Raw genomic sequence first — 19,561 nt, forward strand, 5'->3', positions numbered from 1 at the left:
AAAAATCAAAATCAACAAGCAATTATAAGCCAGAGACACACTACGGGGCGGGGTGTCAGGAGGTGGAGGGATTATGGTCAAAATAAGGGGGGTGGGAATTCAATGGGGACTATAACCAAGATGAAAAAGCATACATTGTGCAAAAATGAAAAATGATGTAAAAAATATATAAAATTTTAAAAAAAAGAGGCACCAAAACCTTGTCCTACCTTTAGTGTATTTGCAACAGATCAACTGCTTTCAAAGAAAATGATAGGTCAGTGCTCCCTGAGTTATCAGCCCAGGGTTGAGGGCTGCAGAACTCCACAGTCAGAGAATAAGTGGGACTCAGGCCTTCTCTGCAGCTTACATGACTGTGTCGGCAGGCGTGATGCAGGGTCACAGCAGAGCGCCCAGGACTCCGCTGTCCCTGGCGGCGATGAGGCCCCATCCACCTCATCCAGCGCAGCTGGGAGTTCCTCTGTGCCAGGTAAGGCAACCTGCATGTAGGACTCCTGGCCCTGTGGGTGGGGAAAGATGAGGCCTCCTCCTGCCTTGTCTGTTCTGACTGCCTTTCTTCCTCTGCCCTGTGTCTTCACTTGGGTAACTGCATGTGTCACTAGCCCTTCCCTGCCTTGGAGGAGATTTTGGCAGCAAAGTAAAACTAAAGGGAGGATCTGGGTGTGTCGAGAACTGTGATCCTGAGGCCAGCAGCTCCCTCCGGACTGCCTTGGCCCCGGGATGGTGACTGACAATGCCAGCCCACCTCCTGCCCTCTGAAAAGACAGGTGGCGTGAGGGGTGGTAGACCACCCACAGAAATCCATTACTCGTGGGCCCGGTCACAGTGTTGTGAGTTGAGGTGGATTTTCCTTCCTTGGACTGCAGACCTACCAGGGTATTACTTTGACTCTGAAAAGAATCGCTACTTCCGCTTGCTTCCGGGACATAACAACTGCAACCCCCTGACGAGGGAGAGCATCCGGCACAAAGAAATGGAGAGCAAGCGGCTGCAGTTGCTAGAGGAAGAGGACAGACAGAGAAAGGTGGGCACCACACCCCCCTGCTCACTCTGCTCTTGCCCACATCCCCGCTAGATACCTGTAACTCAACACAGTGCACTGTCAGGGTGCTCCCCACAGGACCTGATGAAGAGAATAAGGACAGGCAAGAAATGACTTCCTCCCTCTTGTTTATTAAGTTCCATCACTAATTCTAACGATTTGTCCTGTCCCCAGGGCTCTTGGGAAGCAGCATGACACAATTTCAGTAACTGTATATTTTAAATAGAAAGCCAGGTGTGTGGTTTGGACATGAGGGTTTCTGGTATCCCTTCTGGGCATTAGTTGCCAGGATATTTCTGTGGTTTATGGGGTCAACAGAATGGAATATCCTGGCCCAGCATTGCCTTAGGCCGAGTGGAAAGCAGATGCAGACCTGTGTGTTCTGTGCTCGCCAGCCTGGGGGTTTATCTCTCCAGGGTGTAAGCTAATGGGGGGCTTGAAGAGAGGTGTTGACCAGCTTTCCAGTATACATACTTTCTGTGGTGAACTTTTCCTCTTGCTGAGGAGACTTAGCAAAGGAAACCATCACATTTTTATGCATATAATTTGTGCCAGCTTAGTACCTGTTAAGTCATTGCATCCTGTGAAATACTAAGAACATTCTCCATTATCTCATAGCAAAAAACCTCACTGAGTCTTTTCTTTCTTTTTTTATTTTTTCAATTTAGAAAATAGCCAGGATGGGATTTAATGCATCTTCCTTGCTACAAAAAAGCAAGCTGGGTTTTCTCAACGTTACCAGTTATTCCCGGTAAGACAATGCCTCATTGTTACATTTTCTTCCTGATTGTTCTTTTCCTATTTTTTATTTCCATGGTCTGATGTTAGGCCATGAAATTACTCAGGAGTCTTCACAATGGAGGGGTTCCAGCTCACAGCCCACCTTTGCTGCTGCAGCCAACCCTGACAGATCCTTCTCCCTGTAGAGCAAGGGGACAGGCTCCTGCAGGAGGCCAGAGAGAAGGAAGGGGACCTAGGAAGATAGATTGGTAGAAATTTCTCATATTTCCTTTATGTTACTTTTAAATGATTTTAAAAATAGAAAGTCCTGAAATTTCATTCCCGAGAGCTTTTTACTTCTTCTTCCCCTTCTGAGTTGTCACCAAAAATGGAGCGTTAGGGGGATGTATGTTGGTAAACCTGAAGTAACTGTGATCTGTAATAATCTTACTAAAACCCTGTGAGATAGGTTGATCCTTCTCCCAGTTTCCAGAAGCAACTGAGGCTCAGAGTGGAGGAAGGTAAAGTTAGAAAAGGTGGTGTCTTACTCCAAGGCCAAGGTTCTACCCCCACCTCCTGCCGTGTGGGGGAAGGTGAAGAAACACCTGAGTCTGGGTGGCTGGCAGAGGACACAGCTCCCATCGCAGAGCAGGGCTGCTTTCAGGGAAGGCCAGCACTGTGGCAGGGTTCAGCCAGGGCAGGTGGGACATGCCTCTCCTTTATTTCCTTCCTTCTGGGAGGGAAAGAGTTAAAAGTTTAGACCCATTCTTCACCCCAAGACATGCTTTGTCTTTAGTGGATAGTAGCCGGATGTGAAGAGGAAAAGGGGCAGTAGGATGGACGGCCACATACCTGGGCTCTTATTAGCCGGGCGCCCTTCGGCTTGCGGATTCCTGTTTCAGGCTTAGTCTCTTATGTCTTCCCAAAAGAGAAGTTTGTACTAGATGACCTCAAAGCAGATGCCTCCAGTTCTAACTTATTTTTCCTCTGAATGCACCACTCATTTCTTTGTCTTAGTTTTCCTAAGAGTTCTAACATTGAGATTATCTGGGATATTGCTTAACCCCCGTTGCTAAGAAATATGGAGAGGGCTGATTGGGGCAGTGGTTTTCAGTGGGTGGGACAGGGTAGAATTCCTGAATCTTCATGAATAACCTAGTTATGGCATCCATGCCCTCCCTGCCCCTTCTGTCTCTCTGCAGTTTAGCCCATGAACTGCGAGTGAGCTGCATGCAGAGGCACAAGGTCCTGATTCAGAGCTCGGATCCCTCTGCCTTGGCAAGCGACCGATTTAACCTCATACTGGTGAGTGGGAGAGAGCTGTGGCCATGGGTGCCGGGGGTATGGCGGTCATCCCCTGATGCTCAGGAGGTTAGCACTGACTTTCATCAAGCCTGGTTGTGTACAAGTGAGTTGCCATGCACTGTGAGGTAGCATCCTCTGGTTAGTACAAGCATTCATAGGCTACCTGTTAGCCGGTGCTAAGCCGGCAGGCATGCATGGTATGCTGTAACTGTTGTCATCATCCACTGTTGCTCTGTCATTTGACATTAGCACCTGGGCCCGCTACACCTTGATTGAGAACCATCACAAAAATTCCCTTGGGCATTGTACAAAATTGAAAAGATACCAGTGGACGGGGGGACTTCCAATCCTTCCCATACTGGGCAGGATTTGGTAACCAGACCTGAAGCTCCAGTGTCCTTCCATATCAATAGCTTCCACTCCCCTTGCTTGCTGTCCCTGACTTTAGTGTTCCTTCCTGCATGCCTGTGTTCCTGGGCTTGCACACCCAGCACGCTTCCATCTCACCACTTGCAGGGAGTGGCATATCTTCTCTGCTGTTGGGCAGAGAAAGATCTAGCTGGAAACCAGGGCCAGATACTTGAGTCCAGGCACTAGAAAAGGGTCCAGAGGTTTCAATGCAGGCAGGAGGAACCAGACCACTCAGCTAGACTGGAAACTTGAAGCCACAGGAGAGCACGATGGCCTGCCCAGCAATCTCTGTCCTTTCCGAGGCCAAGAGAAAGCCAAGGAGAGTGAGAAGAACTCAGAACTGAGAATCTCACCCCAGTGACATGCTGAATAGACTGGAGGCTGAAGCTACAGCCGACCTTTCAGTCTTGCCCCAGGAGGACTGGACAGTTTCCGTCCCTATATGAGGCTAGAACTCATGTTTTCTCCTGTGGCTTTACCCCTCTCTGTGATTGGAGCATAATTTGACCTGAATTAATGAGTGGGCTCTCCTCAGGAATATCCTTCCTCGGGTCAGGTGAGGTCACTGATAAACATGCTACTTAGTATAGCCTGAGCCTGCTCCCCACGCCCCAGGTCCTCACACTTCATCTCAACTTGTTAAAGCTGTGTGCTAGCCCTTGGCAAATCTTCCCCATCACACAAAGTTGCCATAACCTATTAGCTGCTGTGACCAGAGGACTGGAAATGGCTTTTTGCCAGCCAACGACCAATTTTTCAGATCTGATTCTAGTCACTGGTAATGATTCTTCAGGAATGTAACTAGTCTTCCAAAATAAACCTGAAAACTGAGTTTCACCAGCATCCAAACCCTTGTATATGTGTATTCATGTATTTATAATATATATAAGGTTTTTGCTTTGAAAGAATTATTAACCACCTCTTTTAATGAAAAAATCTTAAAAATAACCCACATCTGAATGCAATCTTTTCTATTACAATTTCTCTTCAGTGCACTGTCTTTTCTTTTTTTAACTTGGTGGTATTCATAGTGCCACCTCCTCCTCTGTATCTTCCTTTTACCCTCTGACAGTTAATAACTAGCATTTTCCACATCACCACATGGCTTTCACAGTGGCAACATTGCCCTATTGCCCTGTGACTCATCTGAACAGTTCCTCAGGATAGCATTGGAACTCTACAAGACCCAGTTCTGAGTAGACCTTCCTGGTCATGCCCCGTCACTGCTCTGTGAAATCAGATTCCTGTTAGCTTTGCCCGGTGATGCCTATGCTAAGGAAGGGACAGCTAGGTCATCTCCTGCTTGCTTGTGGATGGGAGCTTTTACCGGATAAGAAGGTACAGAATATGGGGCCCAGAGAGATGGACAGATGGTCTAGGCAGTGTTCCTGGCTCAACCTGGAAGTCACCTGTGGTCCACTTTCCCCTCCAGGCGGATACCAACAGCAGCCGGCTTTTCACAGTGAATGATGTCAAAGTTGGAGGCTCCAAGTATGGCATCATCAGCCTGCATGGTCTGAAGACCCCCTCACTCAAGGTGCAAGTGCATGAGAACCTCTACTTCACCAACCGCAAGGTACATCGCCTTGGCCTTAGATGGCCAAATTCAGCATATAGGAGAGAATTTTGTGAAGATCATAGGGCTTCCTTACCTCGTTTTACCTTGGGAACATGAAGATTTAGATCCCGAGAAGAAAAGGGCCATAGGGTTTCCTTGTCTTGGAAGATAAATGAATTCAGTTCGGGGAAGGCCTTTCCCTCCAGGAAGAGGGAGTTGACCTGAAGGCTCCCCTGCCTGGGCAGAGTTCCTAGAAGGCAGGTGCGATAGGCTGTGTGAAGGGTCCCCCCAATGCACCAGGATGCTGCATCAATCACTCTGTGACCACTGCTGACATTTAACATCAGTAGGCTCACTGTTTAGGGACCAACCTTTCTGTTATAGTGAAATGGTGGTTTCATCTGTAAGACCCTGTGCCTTTCTCTTCAGTTGGAACATGAGCCACCAGACAGGTTGAGGATGGTTTCTGGGTGAAGTGAGATACAGGATGTCTTCAGAGTTGGGTTTGTCCTCTGCCATTGCAGAGAATTCACCCCTTCCCCAAGGGTATACCAGGTATCCACTGTGAGGCCCATGCTGATGGCGAGGGACCCAGGCCTGGGGGGTCCTTCCTCCCTGTCCCTCTCAAAGTTTTATTTGATGAGACAAGGAGCTTCCCTGTGCTCAGAATGCTTGTTACAGCCTTCTGCAAGGAGCAAAATCTGAAGAAAGTCACAAGTCTAAATTGTCCAGGTTATTTTTCAAGAAAGCACTTGTCTGTTTCTCTCCTTGAATTGGCAGTCAAACCACTCTTTTCTTCTTGCTGTGTGCTTCCTCACCAGGTGAACTCAGTATGCTGGGCTTCGCTGAACCACTTGGACTCCCATATTCTGTATCTTTTGGCAGATGAAGAGGTTTGGTGGGGAGGCTATGCCCAGATGTAGACCTGCGCTTCTGTGGGGTGAGATGACATCTTAGTGGTCAGAGGCCTGGGCCAATCATTGTTCATGCTCACCTCGCCCCTTAAGAAAGAGCAGTGCACCTGGGTAGAAAACCATGGTTCCCACAGAGCACAGAAGTAGTTGTGGCCTTGTGATGACACTCCTGTCACTGTGTACACATCACCATGTGCCAGACACTGTCCTGGAACTTGAGTCAGTGCTTTAGGAGTGGAATACAGCAGGAAGGAGGTGCCAGGAGCTACATTGTTCCCAGGGCATGATGGGCCTCTCAGGCGGCACCAGAGAAGGGGGTTCTTTTGGCATTGAACACACATCTGTCATCTAGGCCCTGGACCTAGGCTCCCCGCCAGAGAGAGCCTTTTTTAGAACCCACTTCATTCTGGCCTGCCTTCCCAGTGCCGTCGGGGCTTTTACACTAGGACAGTAGGGTAGTGTCAGGGTAGCTGGGCCTTTCTCTTGAATCCCTGAGGGCTCTTAATGCACAGGACAACTGTCCATCGCCTGCTTCAGGGAGTAATATTGTTTGACCCAAAATCAAGACCTCATGTCAATGAGTCTTGGCCTTGGCTTATTTTCAAAATAAATAAGCTTTTGAAACTATGTACCCAGTGGTCCCTAATCCCTGCTTCCTGAGCCTTCACTAGGTCATTAACATTTTTGAAGGTGCCTGGCACCTCCTGGGTCCCCAACAGATAATGGCAGCCCAGTCAGAACCTATGGAGTTCAGGTGGTGGTTGTTGTTATTGTTATTCAATTTGTTCTACACCCTCTGTTTCAGAGGATTTTAAAACTTAAAGTACATTAGAGATCCGATTATAAATTTTGTTAAAACACAGAAAACTATATTCAGTAAATTGAAATTTTCACATGACTTCCTTTCAGTGGGGTTCTGTGCGGTGATGGGACCCCTGTTACTGTGAGGATCACGTCAGAGGAGAAAAGTCTTAAAAAAGAAAATAAGAACCTCACCCTCATTTCTGATCTAAAATTAATACGGCTTTTCTCATGTTTCTCTCAGTGGGGTAAAGCAAGGATAAAAATCCATAGAACTGGGTTCAAAGAGTGGTGTGCTGAGTTGGGGGAGCAGCTGCCCTCTGGTGGCCATTTCAGTTAATCTTCAGGCTTTCGTGCACCAGCCCCCTCTGTTGAAGGTCACAAAACTTTCTCCCCTTACAAAAATGACATCTTGTTCAGAACTGCGGTCTGCATTTTTTCCCCCAAAACAGGGGAGGAGACTAGGTTGAATGCTTTCTGAGCTCTAGTTGACCTGTGGCATAGGATTACTGTCCCCATGAGCTCCATACAAAGTTTCAGCCATAGCCACTGAAAGTGCGCCTGGGTAAGGATTCTTCTCACATCCTTGCCCTCCAAACCCAGAAGCAAATGAGGCTTACTGAGGAAGGCGTTGAGCTGTCCAGCTGCAGAGTTCTCATTTATAATTTCAGCAGCCTCTATACTAGAAATATTCAACATGGAGCTTACCACCGAAGGCAACAGGACATTCATACATATCACACATTCAGATAGATGGTCGAGAATGTTGCTGAATTGCTTTGTAAATATGTGTAATTGTATCTGCATCTTTCAAGGAGGGATGTTTATGTGTGTTTATTCCACATCTATTAAGCATTTACAATCCCCATTCAAGGTGCTGGAGATGGGCAGCTCAGCAGGTGATTGGTCTAATCAGTGATATCTGTAAGGCATTAGGATACAAGGGAGAAAGAGAAATTGAGGCAGCCTTTCTAGAGGCAATTCCCAAGTGGGAGTGAGGGCTTGGAGCTGCCATGGGCAGAGCTGAGAGGCTCGCATGTCTAGCAGCAGCGTGGTTTGGCCACCTCAATGTCTCTGGCCAGGCAGCGTCTTGCAGAGTGGGCCCTCGGGGCTATGGGGTACACTTTGAGGATTGTGGTCATGGATTCATTTCTTAGATAGCAGCATAGGTGATAGACTGGCCAGGGTGAGACCTAGATGGAAGGCTGCTGCGAGGCTAAGAGGCAGTGGAGATTGTGTGAACTCATGAGCAGGACTGGACAAGAGCACAGATCTCAGATGCTTGGGATCTAGGTGGCTGCTTCTTGGAGTCAGAAGAAGGCCCAGAGATTGAACTAAAAGAGAATGGTGTTGTGGAAGCTACGAAAAAGCAGTTAAAAATTGTGCTACGTGGCCATGGAACAGAACTGGAAAGTTTTCATCAGATTTAGAAAGTACAGGCTCACTGGAGACCTTGGGGAGAACATTTCCTGGGAAAGATGAAGGTGAGACCTGGGTAAAAAAGTGAAAGAAAGGCAAGGGTATGGGGATAAACAGACATGTCTAGAAAGTTTGGAGAAAAGGAGAGGAAACCAATCAATCAGAAGACAAGTAGAAAAGTAGGCCAATGCCTCCCCTGTGGTGCAGCGGTTGATCGCTGGGTTGCGAAGCTGCCCACAGCCTCTGCAGCGCCAGTTCAATCCCCTGCCTCTGGGCGAGGGTCCCACATGGCGCGCAGACCTCTCCTGCCGCCCGCTGCTCCCCTTAGCAGTGTACTTCGGTCCTTCTGCCTGTTCTGCTCCCTGCCCAGGCTCTGATGCATTCTCTCACCCTCCCGCGCTTCTGACTGTACTCAGTGCTTGTATAAATAAATAAATAAATCTTTAAAAAGAAAAGTAGGCCAATGTATAAAGACATAAAGACTGTCATCAGATAAATGAACACATCCAGTTACACTCAAGGAAATACAGATTAAAGTCATAATGAGTTGTCATTTCATATCCATACAGATAAAGTAAATTTTAAAGTCTGATAATGTCAAGCACTGGAGAATGTGGAAAAGAGTCGATGTAAGTAGACTGGAGTAACAGCCACGTCATGGAGTTGAAGATGCACCTCCCTGGCCTGTGACTCTGCTGTAGTGGAGATGCTGAAGCAAGTCATCACCTCTCAGACCATTAAATTTAATTTACCGAACAGCATATTTTTAATGAAAGAGAGTAGAGAATATCAGGGCTTTATATTTAGTGAGAGTAAATACTTTATATTTTATGGAACTTCTGTCTCAGATATTTGTGCTCATATAGCATGGTGTAGTATGAAATTAAATTCTTACCATGGGTTTAATAAACAATGCCTTAGAGAAACCTCCCACTCTGGATTGGGAAACTGGGTGACAGGAGGAGATGCTGCTTCCAGCAGCAGAGCAGAAAAAAACCGAAAGCAGCCTAAGTGTCCCTCATTAGGTAACTGGATAAATAAGTTGTATTGTCATGCAAAGGAATGCTCCTTGGTGAAGATGAATGAGCTGGAGCCACAAACATCAATAAAGATGACTCTAGGAGAGAGTAGAGGTTGTAAAGTTGCAGAAGATACTCTGTGTGATGCCATTTACCAATGTTTTCAAAACATGAGCAGCTCTTTATATGCTCATGGATAAATACCATCTAGTGTAGATACTATGGCCCAGAACTCAGACCAATTTTAGAAGTGTTTTCTTTCTCGGTGGGGAGAAGAGAGTTGGATTGGGAAGAGATCAAGGGAGGCTTTTGGACATATATGTGATGGGTTTTTTTCCCCCCCTTTTAAACAAGTCTCAAACTGTGGAAAATGTTAAATGTGTTAAATCTAGATCAGGGTGTTAATTCTAAGAATTTTTAAAGGGTACTAATGCCCATTCTCCTCCCAGAGAAGAGCCTTGTACTTGACTTTCCTTAACAACTTTTCCAGACTCTGCCTTATGGGAATTGCAGAGACTCCAGGCTGTGCCACCCTGCTCCCAGCATCGCTGTTCGTCAGCAGTCACCCAGGTACAGGCTACTATTCTTCTGGATAAGGAGGTGCACTTTGAAGGCGGTCTCTGTCCTCTGCCTCCCAGATGTTACAGCCAACACGGCTTAAGCTCAGTGACAAAGGCTTGGAAGGGAGGGGTGCAAAACACAGACTGGGTAAACCCCAGTCAGAATCTGCAGGGTATATAGAGAGAAAGACCTGCAGAGGACTCCTTAAACCTGGCCAGAATTTAGCCTCGACACTTGAGCATTTTTACCTAGCCCCTCCATTTTACCGCTCTTGGGTTATTCCAACAGAAGTATGTGTAACTGACATAGATCAGAATACTTGGACTACCTATACACATCCTTCAGAAAACGGCTCCTAAGCTCCTGCCATATGACAGGGTACTTGCCTTCTGACTGGAGGCATTTGTACCTCTCCTTCCTGGCAATATTATGGATATTCAGTTTTCAATCTTTCAGATAATTAGCATCAGGTAGACAAGTGTCAGGCCTCTAAAAATGCAGACACAGGCAGACCTGGTGTGAATCCCAGCACTGACCTTCGCATCTTAAACAGATTGCTAAACCTCTGTAAAGTGAAGGTAATACCCACTTTACCGGGTTAGAGGATTAGAGGGAATGCACTCTTAGCCTGGTGTCTGTATTTCATTTGCTCCAAGCTTATGAGACAGGTGTATGTATTAACACTATTTTCAAATGAGGAAACTGAGGCAAGGGGTTTCAAAATCTACCTTAGAAAACTAATTTATGGTGTTAGAAGTCAGGATAGTGTTTCCGTTCAAGGGAACAGTTAGAATTTTTGGAAAGGGATAAGCAGGATCGTGGGGTACTAAATTTCTTAACCTGAGTGGTAGTTACATGGCTATATTTGCTCCAATAACTTATTAAACAATATACTTAAAATTTGAATCCTTTATGTTTCATCAGTAGAGTTGATTTTAGTTTTTTTATTTTTTTTTAAGATTTATTTATTCATGCATACAAGAACTGGGGTACAGGCCAGATGCTCGGGAGGGTGAGAGGATTCACCATACAGAGCGGGGAACAGAACAGGCAGACTGACCGAAGTACACTGCTGAGGGGAGCAGCAGTTGAGATAGGATAGGTCTGCCGCGCCATGCGGGATTCTACAGGCTGGCCGCATGAACCCGCACTGCAGAGGCTGCAGACACCTTCACAGCACTGCACTCAACCACCTGCGCTACCAGGGGAGGCCCTAGAATTGATTTTAAAAGATGCTCTACTTGAGATCACACATCTAAGAGTATGATCTGGGATTGAAACCCTACTACCTGTGACACCATATTGCTTCCCTAATAACTATTAGGGTTTTTAACACTACTGCTGGGAAGTCAGGATAGAGTTCATACATTTACTCTCAAAATAATCTTTCTGGGGAAACATGCACCCCTGTGTCCATTGCAGCACCATTACAACAGCCAAACCATAGAAAAATCCAAGTGCCCAAATATATGGTAGTAGTTCAGGAAGAAGAGATATATATATATATATATATATATACACACACAGGATGGAATACCACTCAGCTATCAAAAAAAGACAAACTCTTGCCATTTGCAAATGAAATTAAGCTAACAACAAACCCTAGAAATGTGATTATAGAACTGAGACAACTAGAGGGGAAGGGGTGAGAACAAAGTGGGCCAGGAACAGAGTGGACTATAGGGATGAACTGTGGGAAGCTGGCTCATGGGTGCTGTGGTACCAACACCTGAAGGGGGAGCTCCTATACCTCTTAAACAAATAACGATATAAACCATTATTAACTCCAAAAAAAAAAAAAAGAGAGAGAGAACCACATCTGAATCAGGTACTTCTCTTTTCTGCTACCACAAAAACCAGAGTATAGACTCCTCTGAGCAGCTAATTCTAGAGATTTCAAAAATCTATTAGTCACTGTCTGGCAGCATGAAGGGAAGAACTCCCCCCTTGGGGGCAGCCACTCTTTACATTTACTGTTCCTTCAGCAGGAGACCGGCCCGGCATGCTCTGCAGTTTTCGAATCCCAGGAGCCTGGTCCTGTGCGTGGTCCCTGAACATCCAGGCAAATAACTGTTTCAGTACAGGTGAGCCATGGCTGCCTCCCTAGGCCCCTACCCCCAAGTCTAGCAGTCCCTAGACTGTCAGTGACACTGGTCTCTCCACCCGATCTCTGTTAGGCTTGTCTCGGCGGGTCCTGGTGACCAACGTGGTGACAGGACAGCGGCAGTCATTTGGCACGAGCAGTGATGTCTTGACGCAACAGTTTGCCCTCATGGTTGGTTGGATTGGGAAGGGAGCAATAAAGTTTCCAAGAGTAGAAATTTTGCCAGATTAAAATTGGATTCCTTTGTATGGCATCTAGTCTTCCTGCCCCTTTTACAGAGAATCAAAGCAGGCATCAGAAAGGATTCATGGGCTACCTTGTGAATATTTCTGAAGTGAATGCATCATTAGCTAATCTAGAAAGGCTTGACTTAATCTGGCTTTACTAAGTTATTAGCAATTCTTGAGTATTTGGTTTAGTGAGCAGGATCAAGGTTTTCTAATCTTTAAGTCCTAATTCATAGTATTTAGTAGTTTCACTTACAGCTTTAACATCGCCCATTATATAAATTTAAAAATCAAAATTTTAGTCACTACTACATTTCAGACTTGCCCCATAGAAAATACCACCTTTCTTTAAAAGTGTGCAGGAGTCTGCTGGCCTGCTTTCAGAAGTAAGCAGAGTTTATTACTCCAGTTTCTTCACTCTATTTGGGACCCCTGTCTAACCTGGATCTCTGCTCTCTCTTCCTCTCTCCTCACCCCAGCTTCTCAGCCGTCTTCCTTGTAGAAAAGGACACTGTCCCTTGGGCTTTAGAGTGAGGGGAAGGGAACAGTGTTGCTGGACACACAGGGTCTACTTTCACCCTTTCTCAGGGACTCATCTTCCTCCCAACTGCACTGAGGCTCAAGCCCTGATCAGCCGTATCCACTCACACCTCTTGTGGGCGAGGATAGTGGAGATGAAACAGCAGTAGTATTTCTGGAGGGCACTCCCTTCTCAGCCTTACAGGGAGGCACTGAGCAGGCCCTCTTTCCACAGACTCCATTGCTGTTTAACGGCTGTCGTTCCGGGGAGATTTTTGCCATTGATCTGCGTTCTCGAAATCATGGCAAGGGCTGGAAGGCCACCCGCCTGTTCCATGACTCAGCAGTGACCTCTGTGCAGATCCTCCAAGAAGAGCAATGCCTGATGGCGTCTGACATGGCTGGAGCGGTAGGAGTACCACTGACCTCTGCAAGCCACCAGAGCTGGTGGCCAGAGTCTTCCAGGTGGAGGGGGGCTGTTGAAAAGGAGACCCTCGGACCAGGAAGCAGGCAGCAGGATGGTCGCCGGAGACCAGAGAGTTGTAGACTGTGCAGGGCAGCAACTTGGCTGCCACTGGGAGCCTAATCTGGCCTGGACAGACTCAAAACTGGTTCTGTGGTTTTGATGGGCTTCTAGGGCTCAGAAATATGAGATTTAGATTGCCTTCATCTGAAAAGATCTTTGGAAACCCTCTCGAGCCCTTCCCTGACTTCTGCACATAGGGGTCACCAGAGCACCTGCTGAGCCCTCCTTAATGGCCCCTTGTGCTTCCTCCCACAGATCAAGCTTTGGGACCTGAGGACCACTAAGTGTATAAGGCAGTATGAAGGTCACGTGAATGAGTATGCCTACCTACCCCTGCACGTGCACGAGGAGGAAGGAATTGTGGTGGCAGGTACTTGGGGGGGGAGACTCCATCCATCAAGCACTACACTGTAGGGCCTCCAACAATATAAACAGCAGGAGAAGTTCCTCCAAAACAAAACTGGATAAAAGGGAATGTAGACTTTGGGGGACAGGGAGAGTAGATGGGACATACAGTTAGATATTAGTAACCAACAGTTTAAACATCCACCAATTGGACAGCCCTTTGTTCCCAGGTTAGTGAGCAAACATTGCTTCAGATACAATTAAGTACAGCTGCTTGGGGGACTTGAGTTCCCCAAGTCTATTTACCAGGTCAGCATTCAGTGTAACCCTTACCCCATCATGCAGCTATCCTCTCTAAAAACTTGAGCTCCCTGTTCTTTGTGCTCACATTTCCATCAGAGGATGCTGAGAAATTAAATAATTCAATGTGTGTGCATGACAGTGAGTAATGTGTACTTTTTGAAAATCTAGCTATAGGTCATCCTGGCTCCCTAGAACTCATAACTGGCTGCAGGTATTCAGAATGTCAAGATGCACAAGGTACAAATTCATTGTAAAGGAACTGATTCCTCATCCTTGCAGTGCCTTCCAGTAGACCACGACCCATGGAACAGGAGCAGAGCTGTTGATCACTGTATCCCCTTGAAAGGAGTTACAAGTTGATCACAGATTATGTTTCTGAGCTACAGAATATTTAATAGCATGAAAGATCGGTGGTTTGATGTGCAACAGTAGGCCCCTGACATAAGGAAGGTGTTCTCAGACCTCAGGTTTGCTAATATTCCCACAGAAAGCACTTACTCCGCGGGAAACTGTCTCAGATGCATATAGTTAGAGCTTTTTAAGGCTTGTTTATTGCTCTCACCATCACCTGCTATTAACTTCTTTAAGTCTGTTTCCCACACATTTTCATCTCAGAAGAGCCTCTGTGTTCTGGATAATAGAAAAGAGGTAAGCCTTGATGAGGCAAATGAGAGTAGTGGGCTGGCTGCAGTAATCGGTGGGTCACACAGCCTGAATTCATCCGTGGCTGACCATTCCTGTGGTCCTAGAATTATTTCAGCATCACAAATGTGAAATCCATGAATGCCTAAGGTCTGCCTGCCCCTTTCCCGTGAAGACCTCTGAACCCTGAAGGCTAATGGTCTTATGAACTGAATCATAAGGAGAAAGAACTCCAGGAACAGTTGCCACCTGGTTTGCCCCCGATGTTAAGAATCACAGAGATCAGCCGGGCTACTATTTCATAAATAGAATGGTCTAGATCAAGTGGACCTGGCTCCCTCTTGAATAGCCCTCGACACCAAGTTGAACCACCCTAGGTGTCTCACAGCCAGCCAGTGCATCCTGTCACTTTGAATACCTGCAACTAATTATGGGTTCTAGAGCACCAGGATGGCCCATAACTTTGATTTTCAAAAAGTGCGTGTTATCAATAGGAATAATTTCCATTTGTGAACTTGTATTTGCTCACCTGGAGTCAGGGTTAGCTGGTAGGCAGCAAGACACATGCCCACGTGTATACATGTTGCCCTCCGAATTCTCTTGCTGACCTGCATGTGTCTCTCTCTTAGTGGGCCAGGACTGCTACACAAGAATCTGGAGCCTCCATGATGCCCACCTGCTCAGAACCATACCCTCCCCACACCCCACCTCCAAGTCTGACATCCCCAGCGTGGCCTTCTCCTCTCGGCTAGGGGGCTTCCAGGGAGCGCCAGGGCTGCTCATGGCCGTTCAGCAGGACCTTTATTGCTTCTCTTACAGCTAACTTGCAGGTGCAGCCTGGAGTGTGGGTTTGACTTAAGGGAGTATGGAGTAGCTGTACCCCTGCCGCAGTGCTGTTTCCAGTGAGGGCATTTTAAATGGGTGCTCCCTCTGCGCAGCTCCTGTTCATCTGGCTGCTGGGGAGAAGGTGCTGTGTTTTATGTGGAGCCACTTTTGTAAAGTTATTTCAGTTAAGTTGTGGGCTCAGAGAGCTTAAAAGTCCTTTTCATAAAAGGTATCTGTATCTATTTCCATTTTTTATTCAATTCCTTAGCATAGCTCTCCACCCACCCACCCACACACACACTTTTTTAACAAAAAATTAATCTAAGGGCTGAAAATTGGCAGTAACTAAGGTTTTTTTCTTTTCACCAAAAGCCCTTTCAAGAAATAATGAGACTGGCTGAGACTTCCAGAGTAGTCAGTGCCTGGATTCCAGAAAGACATGGCGTCTGTTCTTGAGAAAGCCACCTGGGGAGAGAGGAGGGAAGTCATTTCCCTGAGTCTCTAGAGAAGGATTTAAGGCTGGAGTTGGGAATCATTAAACCAGCCTTCTTGTGTAATTTCACTCGATAATAACAGATCTCTGTTATTTTATTATTCATATGCAATGGAAGGAGAGATGAACCTTAAGATAGAAAGGGTTTTTAACAGGCCTTGACATGCCAGATGTTAGGTACAGCAGTTCCTGTTTCTATCATCATGATTTGACTGTCAGATTCAAGGACCCTAATCTCAAAGAAAATTGGCTTTGACTTTTTGTAATCTAAAAGAAGCAGTTTGAAAGATGTTTATACAAAGTACTAAATATTCTTATCTTTCTACCAAAAAATAAACTAGAACGAACTATGGTGTGGAGTGTTGCTTCAGTTAATAATTTCGAAGGTCATATGGCTTAGGCTGCTGTAGCAACAGTGAGGTCTACTCAGATCTTGGGTGAAGCTAAAAAAGGGAAGAGACTGAGACCAGCTCTAACGGCTCTGTGGAGCACTTCTGTTTGCCCTCCCTCCGGGTCCACTCTGCCCTTCCCCACCGATCAGTGGATTGAGTGAGTGGGCTCCCTGGACCTAGCAGGAAAGCAGAAGGTAGGTGGACTATGAGATGAGATTGTTAACTCCCTAGGTCCCCTCCTGCTGGACAGAGGGGGATTCTGGCTGTGTTCTTCCACCCAAGACCAACTATACTGCAGCATGGCTCCTGCTGGATTCCAGTAACTTCTCTCCATTTGTCACCTCAAACCTGTGTCTAGAATTTGCACCTCATTGTTGTTGCTAGCTGAGCATGTGTCACCATTTAGGCTAAATTCTTCAATTTCCCCTCAAGTGTTACATGTTTCCTGCGAAGACCCTAATACAACATAAAATACTGCAAGTCAAATCCAAAAGAAAAGGGTGGGGGAGGGGGAATTTGGAAAACATAAGATAGGTCATCTGATAGATTTACATTGTACAAAAACAATAAAGAACTTTTCCCCATTTTATATGAATTGATCAAAAAAAGAAGGTAGGACAGTATAGTAATATCAATAAGATAAAAATGGTTAGTATTTTTTACAGGTAGAGATGCCCAGGCACAGACATTAAGTGACTTGCCTTGGATCACAGATCTGTTATATAAAGAGCTGGGACTTAGAACCAGAAGACTTGAGATCTGATCACATTTTTTACTTTCTGCTTCTCCAGTCATTGACAATACTGGGTATGTGTCGCAGCTAGTGCTGTGGGGAAACCAGGAAGTGACTTGGTGTAAACATAGCCACATGATCCTGGAATTGCACAGTATTTAGTCACCATGTTAGTGGGTTTTCCTGACACTCACCAGTGGGTAAGAGGCTTGCAAATTACCAAAATGCTTATGTGTTTAGATTTTGTCCCTGTTGCCAGAATGCAACCCTAGCTTCCTGACCTGTATGTAAGCCCCAGGAAATGAGCTATACAAGTGAAGTAATCTGTAGTTGAGATGCTACTGTCACTACCGGACACATTTTGGTGACAAGCCCCTGCCCAAGAGCACAAATAAGCATAATAAATGCTGAGCCATGACCATCATCCATCCAGTACTTTTTTTCCCCCTCAAGCTCTTAAGTTCATTCCAGGACCCTGCAATTTAGAATCATAGGTCTTAGACCTCTAACTCAGAGTTTTCCCCACTATTCTCTACTGAGGGGGATACTTGGTCCAAATTTGATCTCTTCCCAAACAGTGGTGCCCGTCTGACCACTTGAATATCAAGGTAAGTTCCGACATAGGTGGCCCTATCCCCATAGACTTCAACCTGCTCCAGCTGTGCTGGAGCCCAAGTGTCTTGTTGGGTGAATGTAATTGTCAACAATTCATTTTCCCTTGGGCTTTAAAAAGGGGAGGGAGTGTTCAAAACTTTTTTTTTAAAGATTTACTTATGCATACAAGATCTGGGGGTACAGGCCAGAGTGGGGGAGGTGGTGAGAGGATTCACCAGAGACAGAGTGGGGAAGTGAACAGGCAGACTGACTGAAATACACTGCTGAGGGGAGCAGCAGGTGAATCGGGAGAGGTCTGCTGCGCCATGTGGGTAGCTCCCCTGGCCGGGGATCAAACTCGTGCTGCAGTGGCTGCCGATAGCTTCATAGGTTGCATCTTAACCCCTTGCGTCACCAGGGAGGCCCCCAAAACATTTTGTTTAAACAGCAATTTGTTCTTGATCCCTAGTTTGCTGTCACCATTCTTAACATTTGATCTAGGCTGAATGAGAAGAGGTTCCACTTAGCTGAGAAGTTGATTAAGCATTTTGGCCTATTGGTTAGCAGTACCCCAAAGATGAGTAAGTTATATGGTCTGAAAGCATTTTTCACACAAATCTATCAGGGCATTTTACCTACTCCTCAGGTGACAATGGAAGGCAGACAATGAGTGGATAAGCTAGGTAGGGAAAACCTTTTACTAAGTGGCCCAGTGTTTGCTCATAACTTTCTAAATAGAGATGAGGGGACAGTGGCACAAGCTAATTATCAAAAATGCCCACCAGCCTCACACTTCATCTTGCGATGGAGTCACTCTAGAAAGAATTCAGCTGCTCTAGAGGGTGGGCAGCTTCTCAGTGTCCCTGACAAGGGTCCCCAAATAGGTTCTTTGAGATCAAGTTAGACCCTCTTACCTTTCAGCCCTCTTTCTGTCCTGAACTGTCACGTATCTACAAAAAATTTCAGTCTAAACTCAATTTCTACATCCATGTCTCCACTTGTGTGTGCTGCTAAAAGCCTCTCGGCCCACTCCTCTGCCCTTACAGGCCACTTACTGCACAGTCACTGCCGTGGGAAAGAGTCTAAATGACCCTTGTTCAGGGGCTGCTTGTGCCACAGAATAAAATGTGTGGCCTTTTGATATTTGATCACTGCATACCTCACCCTGATGCACCAACTCCACCTGCCACTAAGTGCTCGCAGAACACCCATGAGTCAAGGACTGCTGAAGTCATCCTCTACTCCTTTTCATCTGTAAAAGTCCCAATTTTAAGTCTCAGCTTCAATGACACCTCCAGGAAGCTTAGTTTCCCCAATACTTGCCAACTAGTTACTTGGTAGGTTGGTTGACCAATTTTTGTCACCATTGTTGCCTACAACCCTAGGAAGGAGGTGGTCACACAGTTTACTGAAAAGTGAAAAGTGATTTTCCCAAAGTCTGCCAGCAAATGGCAGAGCCAGCTGGGTCTTTTGCTCAAGTCCAAGAATCTATTGGAATGGGATTTTTACTTTTCCTCTGGAAGTTTAAGTTCCAGTTCAGTTAAATCTAATTTTCCCCTTTTCCCTCAAGACCAGCTGCCTGTCCCCTCCAGATGACTTTCTGGGGGGTTGTCCAGTTTTGCTCACAGCCCTGCTTGCTTCTACCCCTTACCCACTTGTGTTCTTGGCTTCATTTGAATAAAAGCAGCTGTTGGAAGAGCAAAAGACAGTCTCTGCAAGACCATAATCCAAGCAAAAGCACACATACAGATGCTGGCAATGGCCCAGGGCAGCCTGGACTGAGGTGAGGTGACTGGGAAATCTTAGGCTCCAACTCGCACCCCATGCCACGTGGCTTAGTTCATGGCGTAATTTAACAGAAGGTAGAGCTCAGGTTTTGCACAGTAACTAATTTCACTAGTGATGATAGGTGCAAGCTAACATTGTGGGTTCAATTTTCTCCTGAAATGATAGTGCTTCTGACATTGAAAATGGTTACAAATTACTTTTTTTTTTTTTTTTTGGACAGAGACCTAGCTCTTGTATAAACCTGACTTGCTTAATTGCTCTGCAAGTTTCTTCATTGTTTTTAGTGAGAAGCATTACACTGTCCTTGACCATGAAAAACT

General features: G+C 46.1%; 1 protein-coding gene across 4 annotated transcripts; it reads left to right on the forward strand.

Moving 5' to 3' along the window:
- Positions 1 to 390: 390 nt before the first annotated feature.
- DCAF4 (DDB1 and CUL4 associated factor 4) lies at positions 391 to 15,239 on the forward strand (the record flags this gene model as incomplete). Of its 4 annotated transcripts, none has more annotated exons than XM_084240958.1 (12): positions 391 to 469; positions 867 to 1,024; positions 1,711 to 1,793; positions 2,965 to 3,067; positions 4,911 to 5,054; positions 5,858 to 5,907; positions 9,680 to 9,759; positions 11,736 to 11,834; positions 11,928 to 12,025; positions 12,836 to 13,009; positions 13,382 to 13,496; positions 15,046 to 15,239. In XM_084240958.1, exons 2-12 carry the CDS (start codon positions 974 to 976, stop codon positions 15,237 to 15,239), a joined length of 1,191 nt encoding a protein of 396 aa, XP_084097084.1. In that variant the 5' UTR covers positions 391 to 469; positions 867 to 973. The 4 variants fall into 4 exon arrangements, with proteins under 4 accessions (XP_084097084.1, XP_084097085.1, XP_084097087.1 ...); XM_084240959.1 differs by having other exon boundaries at positions 424 to 469; positions 11,928 to 11,998; positions 12,821 to 13,009; XM_084240960.1 differs by having other exon boundaries at positions 449 to 469; positions 899 to 1,024.
- Positions 15,240 to 19,561: the final 4,322 nt, after the last annotated feature.

The sequence above is a fragment of the Talpa europaea genome (assembly GCF_964194135.1).
Source record: "Talpa europaea genome assembly, chromosome: 8".
Classification (NCBI taxonomy): domain Eukaryota; kingdom Metazoa; phylum Chordata; class Mammalia; order Eulipotyphla; family Talpidae; genus Talpa; species Talpa europaea.